General features: G+C 52.4%; 1 protein-coding gene and 1 long non-coding RNA gene across 2 annotated transcripts; both read left to right on the forward strand.

The window, feature by feature from the left end:
• The first annotated feature begins 50 nt into the window (after positions 1–50).
• On the forward strand, positions 51–7,645 carry LOC144247758 (phosphatidylinositol 4-phosphate 5-kinase type-1 alpha-like). Its single transcript, XM_077789340.1, has 9 exons — positions 51–106; positions 1,577–1,660; positions 1,812–1,860; positions 3,702–3,786; positions 4,231–4,386; positions 5,633–5,690; positions 6,793–6,852; positions 7,355–7,418; positions 7,625–7,645. Exons 1-9 carry the CDS (start codon positions 51–53, stop codon positions 7,643–7,645), a joined length of 633 nt encoding a protein of 210 aa, XP_077645466.1.
• A 1,507-nt stretch (positions 7,646–9,152) lies between these two features.
• Positions 9,153–9,964, forward strand: LOC144247804 (uncharacterized). The gene is made up of 2 exons (XR_013341328.1): positions 9,153–9,512; positions 9,898–9,964. It is a non-coding gene; the product is annotated as an uncharacterized LOC144247804 (long non-coding RNA).
• The last annotated feature ends 570 nt before the right edge of the window (positions 9,965–10,534 follow it).

The following is a 10,534-nucleotide window of genomic DNA, read 5'->3' on the forward strand; positions in this document are numbered from 1 at the left end:
AGTCACTGGGATGGACTGGGAGTCACTGGGATGCGCTCTACTCCACCGCCATGGAGTCCATCCAGGGCGAGGCGCCGAGAGGGGGACCCATCCACACTGACGACCAGTGAGAGGGGCTGGGAGGGGCTGGGATGGACTGGGAGGGACTGGGAGTCACTGGGATGGACTGGAGTCACTGGGAGTCACTGGGATGGACTGGGAGTCACTGGGAGTCACTGGGAGTCACTGGGAGTCACTGGGAGTCACTGGGATGCGCTCTACTCCACCGCCATGGAGTCCATCCAGGGCGAGGCGCCGAGAGGGGGACCCATCCACTCTGACGACCAGTGAGAGGGGCTGGGAGGGACTGGGATGGACTGGGATGGACTGGGAGGGACTGGGAGTCACTGGGAGTCACTGGGAGGGACTGGGAGTCACTGGGAGTCACTGGGAGGGACTGGGAGTCACTGGGATGGACTGGGATGGACTGGGAGGGACTGGGAGTCACTGGGATGGACTGGGAGTCACTGGGAGTCACTGGGATGGACTGGGAGTCACTGGGATGGACTGGGAGTCACTGGGATGGACTGGGATGGACTGGGAGTCACTGGGATGGACTGGGAGTCACTGGGATGGACTGGGAGTCACTGGGAGTCACTGGGATGGACTGGGATGGCCTGGGAGTCACTGGGATGGACCGGGAGTCACTGGGAGTCACTGGGATGGACTGGAGTCACTGGGATGGACTGGGATGGACTGGAGTCACTGGGATGGACTGGGATGGACTGGGAGTCACTGGGATGGACTGGAAGTCACTGGGATGGACTGGGAGTCACTGGGATGGACTGGGAGTCACTGGGGATGGACTGGGAGTCACTGGGAGTCACTGGGATGGACTGGGAGTCACTGGGAGTCACTGGGAGTCACTAGGAGTCGCTGGGAGTCACTGGGATGGACTGGGAGTCACTGGGATGGCCTGGGAGTCACTGGGAGTCACTGGGAGTCACTGGGAGTCACTGGGATGGACTGGGAGTCACTGGGATGGACTGGGAGTCACTGGGATGGACTGGAGTCACTGGGAGTCACTGGGATGGACTGGGAGTCACTGGGATGGACTGGGAGTCACTGGGATGGACTGGAGTCACTGGGAGTCACTGGGATGGACTGGGATGGACTGGGAGTCACTGGGATGGACTGGGATGGACTGGAGTCACTGGGATGGACTGGAGTCACTGGGATGGACTGGGATGGACTGGGAGTCACTGGGATGGACTGGGAGTCACTGGGATGGCCTGGGAGTCACTGGGAGTCACTGGGGATGGACTGGAGTCACTGGGATGGACTGGGATGGACTGGGAGTCACTGGGAGTCACTGGGAGTCACTGGGAGTCACTGGGATGGACTGGAGTCACTGGGATGGACTGGGAGTCACTGGGAGTCACTGGGATGGACTGGAGTCACTGGGATGGACTGGAGTCACTGGGAGTCACTGGGATGGACTGGAGTTTACTGGGATCCATTCCCCATTCCCTGATCCGTTCCCCATTCCCGATCCCATTCCCATTCCTGACCCGTTCCCTGCTCCCCGTTTTCCCAGGATGGGCGGAATTCCCGCCAGGAATTCCCGGGGGGAGCGGCTGCTGCTCTTCATCGGCATCATCGATGTCCTGCAGTCCTACAGGTCACTCATCAATGACTGCTTAATTACCCGTTAATTAACCCGCATTTCCCAAGCCTTGGGATCCCCCTGGGTCACGAGTTTCCCCGGGGCTCTGAGTCCCGGGAATTCCATGGGAATTTCTGGGAATTTCTGCTCCATTCCCTCCCCACAGGTTCGTGAAGAAGCTCGAGCACTCCTGGAAGGCCCTGGTGCACGATGGGGTGAGTGGAAAACAAATTTCTATGGCAAAAGTGGGAATTTCCATGGAAAAACGGGAATTTCCATGGAAAAACGGGAGTTTTAATGGAAAAAATGGGGAGTTTTACAGAAAAGCAGAATCTTTTGAGGGCAAAATGGCCTTTTTAAGGAAAAATGGCACTTTCTCATGGAAAACCCACAATCTTTATGGAAAACTCCCAATTTCAAAGGAAAATCCCTAACTTTTGAGGGAAATTCCACATTTTAAGATTTTTTCCCCCTGAATCCCTGGGATTTCCCACCCTGAATCCCTGGGATTTCCCACCCTGAATTCCTGGGATTTCCCCCCATGAATTCCTGGGATTTCCTCCTATGAATTCCTGGGATTTCCCACCCTGAATTCCTGGGATTTCCCCCTATGAATTCCTGGGATTTCCCCCCATGAATTCCTGGGATTTCCCCCTATTAATTCCTGGGATTTTCCCCCATGAATTCCTGGGATTTCCCCCTATGAATTCCTGGGATTTCCCACCCTGAATTCCTGGGATTTCCCACCCTGAATTCCTGGGATTTGTTCCCCTGAATTCCTGGGATTTCCCCCCATGAATTCCTGAGATTTCCCACCCTGAATTCCTGGGATTTCCCCCCATGAATTCCTGGGATTTCCCACCCTGAATCCCTGGGATTTCCCACCCTGAATTCCTGGGATTTCCCCCCATGAATTCCTGGGATTTCCCCCCATGAATTCCTGGGATTTCCCCCTATGAATTCCTGGGATTTCCCACCCTGAATTCCTGGGATTTCCTCCTATGAATTCCTGGGATTTCCCACCCTGAGTTCCTGGGATTTCCCACCCTGAATTCCTGGGATTTCCCACCCTGAATTCCTGGGATTTCCCCCCATGAATTCCTGGGATTTCCCACCCTGAGTTCCTGGGATTTCCCACCCTGAATTCCTGGGATTTCCCACCCTGAATTCCTGGGATTTCCCCCCATGAATTCCTGGGATTTCCCACTATGAATTCCTGGGATTTCCCACCCTGAATTCCTGGGATTTTCCCCCATGAATTCCTGGGATTTCCCCCCATGAATTCCTGGGATTTCCCCCCATGAATTCCTGGGATTTCCCACCCTGAATTCCTGGGATTTCCCCCCATGAATTCCTGGGATTTTCCCCCATGAATTCCTGGGATTTCCCACCCTGAATTCCTGGGATTTCCCCCTATGAATTCCTGGGATTTCCCCCCATGAATTCCTGAGATTTCCCCCCATGAATTCCTGGGATTTCCCCCCATGAATTCCTGGGATTTCCTTCCTTGAATCCCTGGGATTTCCCACCCTGAATTCCTGGGATTTCCCCCTATGAATTCCTGGGATTTCCCACCCTGAATTCCTGGGATTTCCCCCTATGAATTCCTGGGATTTGTTCCCAAAACCCTGGGATTTCCCCCCATGAATTCCTGGGATTTCCCACCCTGAATTCCTGGGATTTCCCCCTATTAATTCCTGGGATTTCCCACCCTGAATTCCTGGGATTTCCCCCCTGAATTCCTGGGATTTCCCCCCATGAATTCCTGGGATTTCCCCCCATGAATTCCTGGGATTTCCCCCCATGAATCCCTGGGATTTCCCCCCATGAATTCCTAGGATTTATTCCCAAAACCCTGGGATTTCCTTCCTTGAATCCCTGGGATTTCCCCCCGCAATCCCCGGGTGGGCAATTCAGGTGGGGAATGTTGGGAATTGATTCCCAAACCCCTGGAGTTTCCCGCGGTTCCTCCCAGAGCCCCGGCATCCGCCCCGCCCTGCCCGGAATTCCCGGAATTCCCGGATTTCGGGCTCATTCCCGTTCTCCCGGCCCCCAGGACACGGTGTCCGTGCACCGGCCCAGCTTCTACGCCGAGCGCTTCCAACGCTTCATGTGCCACACGGTGTTCCGGCGGATCCCACGTGAGTGCCCGGAATTCCGGCATTCCCAGATTTTTCCTGGCCTTTTTCACCTTTTCTCCCTCTCTATCCCCGAAAAAAAAGGCTGGAAAAGTTCTTTTTTAATGGTTTTTTTTTCCCCCCTCTTCCTGCTTTTTTATCGCTTTTTTTTTTATCCTGGTTTTTTTTTCAGCTCGTTGTTCTTTTCCATGCCATAAAAATTGCCTGGAAAGGTTGGAAAAGTGCATTTTATATTTTAGGGATTTTTTTTCCCCCCCCCACTTTTCCAACCTTTTCCTTCTGCTTCTCTTTCCCTAAAAACTCCCTGGGAAAAAAAAAAAAAAAACCCAACAACTCCCTGAAAAAGCGCTTTGATTTCCCTGGGAAACGCTTTCCCTACGGATCTTTTCCTCCTCCGTGGCCCGGAGTGGCGGGAAGATCCCGTTTTCATGGAATTCCCGTTCCCAGTGAAGCCCTCGCCGTCCAAGAAGAGCCGGGGCGGCGGCGCCGTGCCCCGGAGGAGCTGCCAGGGCGGGATCCCGGCCCCGATCCCGATCCCGATCCCGATCCCGATCCCGGGGGACGCCGCGGCCCCGCCGGGCCCCGAGGGGGACCCGGAGCAAGGTGAGCTGTCCCAAGATCCCGCTTTTATCCCGAAAATCCTCCTCTTATCCCGAAAATCCCTGCTTCCCTCCCACAGAATCCCCCTTTCATCCCAAAAATCCCGACTCCGTTCCCATTTCCTGAGCCCGTTCCTGCTCCCATTGCAGGTTCCCGTCCCCACTCCCGGTTTCCCGATCGCATTCCCGGTTTCCCATTCCCATTCCTGGTTCCATTCCCATTCCCAGTTCCTGTTCCCATTCCCAGTTCCCATTCCCGTTCCCATTCCCGGTTTCCCATTCCCGGTTTCCCGTTCCCGGTTCCCATTCCCGGTTTCCCGTTCCTGTTCTCGTTCCCATTCCCAGTTCCCATTCCCGTTCCCATTCCCGGTTTCTCATTCCCGGTTTCCCGTTCCCGGTTCCCATTCCCGGTTTCCCGTTCCTGTTCTCGTTCCCATTCCCGGTTTCCCAACCCCGGTTTCCCGATCGCATTCCCGGTTTCCCATTCCCAGTTTCCTGTCCCTATTCCCAGTGTCCCATTCTCAGCTTCCCAATCCCATTCCCAGTTTCCCATTCCTGGTTTCCTGTTGCAGGTTCCTATCCCCATTCCCGATCCCATTCCCATTCCCCATCTCATTCCCATTCCCAATCCCATTCCCAGTTTCTCGGCCCCATTCCCGGTTTCCCATCCCCATTCCCAGTTTCCCGTTCCCATTCCCGTTCCCATTCCAGGTTTCCCATCCCCATTCCCAGTTTCCCATTCCCAGTTTCCCGTTCCCATTCCTGGTTCCATTCCCATTCCCAGTTCCTGTTCCCATTCCCATTCCCAGTTTCCCATTCCCAGTTCCTGTTCCCATTCCCAGTTCCTGTTCCCATTCCCAGTTTCCCATTCCCATTCCCGGTTTCCCATTCCCAGTTTCCCGTTCCCGGTTTCCTGTTCCCATTCCCGGTTTCCTGTTCCCATTCCCGGTTTCCTGTTCCCATTCCCAGTTTCCCGTTCCCATTCCTGGTTTCCCATTCCCGGTTTCCCATTCCCAGTTTCCCGTTCCCATTCCCAGTTTCCCGTTCCCATTCCCGGTTTCCCATTCCCGGTTTCCCGTTCCCATTCCCAGTTTCCCGTTCCCATTCCCGGTTTCCCATTCCCGGTTTCCCGTTCCCATTCCCGGTTTCCTGTTCCCGTTCCCATTCCCGGTTTCCCGTTCCCATTCCCGGTTTCCCATTCCCAGTTTCCCATTCCCATTCCCAGTTTCCCATTCCCGGTTTCCCGGCAGGCTCCCGGCCGGACGTGCTCCCGCGCTCTCTGCCCGGCGCTGCCCCGGCCCCGAGCAGGTGGGATCGGGAAAAGGGATTTGGGATCGGGAAAAGGGATTTGGGATCGGGAAAAGGGATTTGGGAGCGGGAAAAGGGATTTGGGAGCGGGAAAAGGGATTTGGGATCGGGAAAAGGGATTTGGGAGCGGGAAAGGGTTTGGGATCATTCCCGGGGTTTGGGATCATTCCCAAGGTTTTGGATCATTCCCGGGGGATTTGGGATCATTCCCGGATTTGGGATCATTCCTGGGGTTTGGGATCATTCCCAAGGTTCGGGATCATTCCTGGGGTTCGGGATCATTCCCGGGGGGTTTGGGATCATTCCCGGGGTTTGGGATCATTCCCGGGGGATTTGGGATCATTCCCAGGGTTTGGATCATTCCCGGGGTTTGGGATCATTCCCAGGGGGTTTGGGATCATTCCCGGATTTGGGATCATTCCCAAGGTTCGAGATCATTCCCAAGGTTTGGGATCATTCCCAAGGTTCGGGATCATTCCCGGGGTTTGGGATCAGGAAAGGGTTCGGGATCATTCCCGGGTTTGGATCATTCCCAAGGTTCGGGATCATTCCCGGGGGGTTTGGGATCATTCCCGGGGTTCGGGATCATTCCCAAGGTTCGAGATCATTCCCAAGGTTCGGGATCATTCCCAAGGTTTGGGATCATTCCCGGGGGTTTGGGATCATTCCCAGGGTTTGGATCATTCCCAAGGTTTGGGATAATTCCCAAGGTTCGAGATCATTCCCGGATTTGGGATCATTCCCGGGGGGTTTGGGATCATTCCCAGGGTTCGGGATCATTCCCAAGGTTTGGGATCATTCCCAAGGTTCGGGATCATTCCCAAGGTTCGGGATCATTCCCGGGGTTTGGGATCAGGAAAGGGTTCGGGATCATTCCCGGGGTTTGGGATCATTCCCGGGGTTTGGATCATTCCCGGGGTTTGGGATTGGGAAAGGGTTCGGGATCATTCCCGGGGTTTGGGATCATTCCCGGGGTTTGGGATCATTCCCGAGGGTTTGGGATCATTCCCAAGGTTTGGGATCATTCCCGGGGGGTTTGGGATCATTCCCGGATTTGGGATCATTCCCGGGTTTGGGCCCGGCTGATCCCGAATTCCCGCAGGTCCGTGGGGGTGGAAGTTCACCCGGGGCCCGGAGCAGCTCCCGGAGCGTCCCTGCCCAGGTGAGGCCGGATCCGGCGTTTTTACGGAATCTTTTCCAGGAAATCCCGGGATTTGGAGCTTTCCGGGCTCCCTTCTTTCCCAGGGAAACTCCTGGGAAAAATTCTCGGGAATTCTTGGGAAATTCCCAAAATCCGGGATGTTTTCACGTGTCCTGCTCCCAGCCTGGCCTGGAATTCCCATGGTATTCCCAGGGAATGCTCCCTCCATCCACAAATTCCAGGGAATTCCCAGAAGGAAGTATCCTGGAACATTCCATCTGTCCGTGGGATTTTAGTCTGGGAATTCCCGAGGACCCTCTTGGCTAAAGAATTCCATGGAATTTTCATGGAATATCCTCTTTCTCCACGTTTTCCATGGGAAAAGCCGGATTTTCCAATGCTTTCCAGGGGGGTTTTCCCAGGATTTCCTCAGGATTCCGTGGGAGCAGCAGAGCTCGGGCTGTAGGGCTGGGATTTCCGGGATTTCCCCCCAGAATTCCCGTTTTTCCCGTTGCTTTCCCAGCGGATCCCCCGGGCTCTCCCTGCCCCTGGAGCTGGAGGAGCTGCAGGAGACCGAGATCAGCTTCGTGAGTGTTTTCCATGGAAAAAAAAAAATCCGGGAATTCCCGGGGACTGGGCGGGTGGATCCCGGAATTTCCTGGGAATTTCCAGGCTTTGGGGCCGCCCGGATTCCCGGGAATTGCCCAAAAAGGAGGAAAATCCCTCAGCCTCGGGGTCTGGAGCGTCCCAAATCCCACCCGGAGCATTCCCGGATTTCTCCCTCCTTCCCCAGGGCTGGGAATTCTTGGGATAAACCCCAGATGTTCCACGGGGAGAATTCCCACTTTTCCCTCATTCCCACTTTTCCCTCATTCCCACTTTTCCCTTATTCCCACTTTTCCCTCATTCCCACTTTTCCCTCATTCCCACTTTTCCCTTATTCCCACTTTTCCCTCATTCCCACTTTTCCCTCATTCCCTGTTTCTTTCTCTCTGCAGTGAATCGGCGCCGATGGATCCCAAAATCCCTGGGAATTCCTTTTCCCAGCGATCCCGGAGCTGGAAAACCGGGAATGAGAGCGGGAACGTCGGCATTCCCCCTGGAACCCGAGCACAGGGACAGGAACCTCGGGAAAAGGGACCTGAAATTCCCAGGAATTCCCGGATTTCGGGATGAAACAGTGGGAGAGAACTCCTGGAAAATTCCCAGCGGGAATCGGAGCCGTGCCGAATTTTTCTGGGAAATTTTTGGGTCAATTTTGGCTTTTTTGGGGTTTTTATCCCGATTTGTTTTTTTTAATTTCATGGAATTTCCATACGATCTCATCCCGGTTTTCAGCCCTGTGGGAATTCCTGGGATTATTAATTATGAATTATTAATTTTTATTCAGATTTCCTCCAGGTTTCCCATGGGAAATCCCCTGGAAAAGGGAAAAAAAGGAGGAGAAATCCTGGAAAAGCTCCTGGCTCCTCCGCCCTTTTCCCAGCAGGAATTTTGGGAAGCTTTTCCCACAATCCGGGAAGAATTTTTTGGATTTTTTTGGGAATTTTGGGGATTTTTTGCAGATTTTTTGGGGATTTTTTGGGGAATGTTTGGGATTTTTTTGGATTCTCCAAATCCGAGCCCATCCCGGGATTCCCCCCCGGATTTTTTAAGGATTTCCTTCCAAAATCCCGGCTCAAATCCCACTTTCCCAATCCCTAAATCCCATTTTTTAACAGCTCTGACAATCCCACAAAATTCCCGGAGCAGATTTTGGGATAGGAAAAAAAAAAAAAAAAAAACAAAAAAAAACCGGGATGAGGAATTTCCCACCCGGATCCATCCCCAAAATCCCAAAATTCCAGAGCTGGAGCCGATTTCTGCTCCATCCCTGATTTTTTTTAATGGAAAAAACTCCTTTTTTTCCCAAATTCCCGCTGGGGAAATCCCGATTTTTTATCAGAAACTGAGAATTTGGTGCTTTTTGTGCCAAGAAAATCCCATTTTTTTTAGGAAAAGCTGATTTGTCCCTCAGCCCGGCTCCAGGGAAATTCCCGCCGGGAATTCGGGGACATTCCATGGGATTTCCCCTTTTTCCTTGGAATATTTGTCTATATTAGACAAATTCCCTCCCAGTCCTGGTTTATTCCCATTTTTTATCAGATCAGGAGGGGAAATTTCCCCAATTTTTTCCCAATTTCCCCAGATTTTTTCCCAATTTTTCCCCATTTTTTTCCCAATTCCCGCCCCTCAGAGTGGAATATTTATGAATATTTAACTATTTTTGGGATAATTCCCCTTTTTCCTGGGAATTCTCATCCAGAGGCTGGGGGGGAGGGGCGCCCTTGGAATTTTTGGGATGGGGTTTTGGGCTTTTTTTTTGGTTTTGGGGTTTTTTGGGATTTTCCTGTTCCAAAGGGGGAACAGAAAATTTGGGAATTCTGGGGGGGGAATTTTCCAGGAGAAAAAGAGGATTTGGCTCTTCCCGGGATGGAGGGACTGGGAACGGAATTCTGGATTTGGGATGGAATTCATGGAATTCTCCTGGATTGGGACAGAATTCATGGAATTCTCCTGGATTGGGATGGAATTTCCCTGGACTGGAGAGGAATTCATGGAATTTTCATGGACCGGGGACAGAATTTGTGGAATTTTCATGGACTCGGAACGGACTTTTTCTGGATTTGGGAATGGAATTTGTGGAATTTTCCTGGATTTGGGAGGGAGTTATCATGGAATTCTCCTGGATTGGGACTGGGACAGAATTTATGGACTTTTCCTGGATTTGGGAATGGAATTTTCCTGGATTTGGGATGGACTCCGTGGACCTTTCCTGGATTTGGGTCAGAATTTATGGGATTTTCCTGGATTTGGGATGGAGTTTTCCTGGGTAGGGAATGGAATTCCTGGAACTTTTCCTGGGATTTTCCTGGCATTTTCCCAGACTAGGGATGGAATTTGCCCAGATTTGGGACGGAATCCATGGAATTTTCCCGGATCTGGGTCAGAATTTATGGAATTTTCCCAGATTTGGGTCAGAATTTATGGAATTTTTCCAGATTTGGGACGGAATGCATGGAGTAGTCCTGGATTTGGGATGGAATCCATGGAATTTTCCTGGATTTGGGTCAGAATTTATGGAATTCTCCCAGATTTGGGTCAGAATTTATGGAATTTTTCCAGATTTGGGATGGAATGCATGGAGTTGTCCTGGATTTGGGGTGGAATCCATGGAGTTTTCCTGCATTTGGGATGGAATCCATGGAGTTGTCCTGGATTTGGGATGGAATCCATGGAGTTGTCCTGGATTTGGGATGGATCCATGGAGTTGTCCTGGATTTGGGATGGAATCCATGGAGTTTTCCTGGATTTGGGATGGAATGCATGGAGTTGTCCTGGATTTGGGGTGGAATCCATGGAATTTTCCTGGATTTGGGATGGAATCCATGGAGTTTTCCTGGATTTGGGATGGAATCCATGGAGTTTTCCAGGATTTGGGATGGAATCCATGGAGTTGTCCTGGATTTGGGATGGAATCCATGGAGTTTTCCAGGATTTGGGATGGAATCCATGGAGTTTTCCAGGATTTGGGATGGAATCCATGGAGTTGTCCTGGATTTGGGATGGAATCCATGGAGTTTTCCTGGATTTGGGATGGAATCCATGGAGTTTTCCAGGATTTGGGATGGAATCCATGGAGTTTTCCTGGATTTGGGATGGA

The sequence above is a fragment of the Lonchura striata genome, chromosome 33 (genome assembly GCF_046129695.1).
Source record: "Lonchura striata isolate bLonStr1 chromosome 33, bLonStr1.mat, whole genome shotgun sequence".
NCBI lineage: Eukaryota > Metazoa > Chordata > Aves > Passeriformes > Estrildidae > Lonchura > Lonchura striata.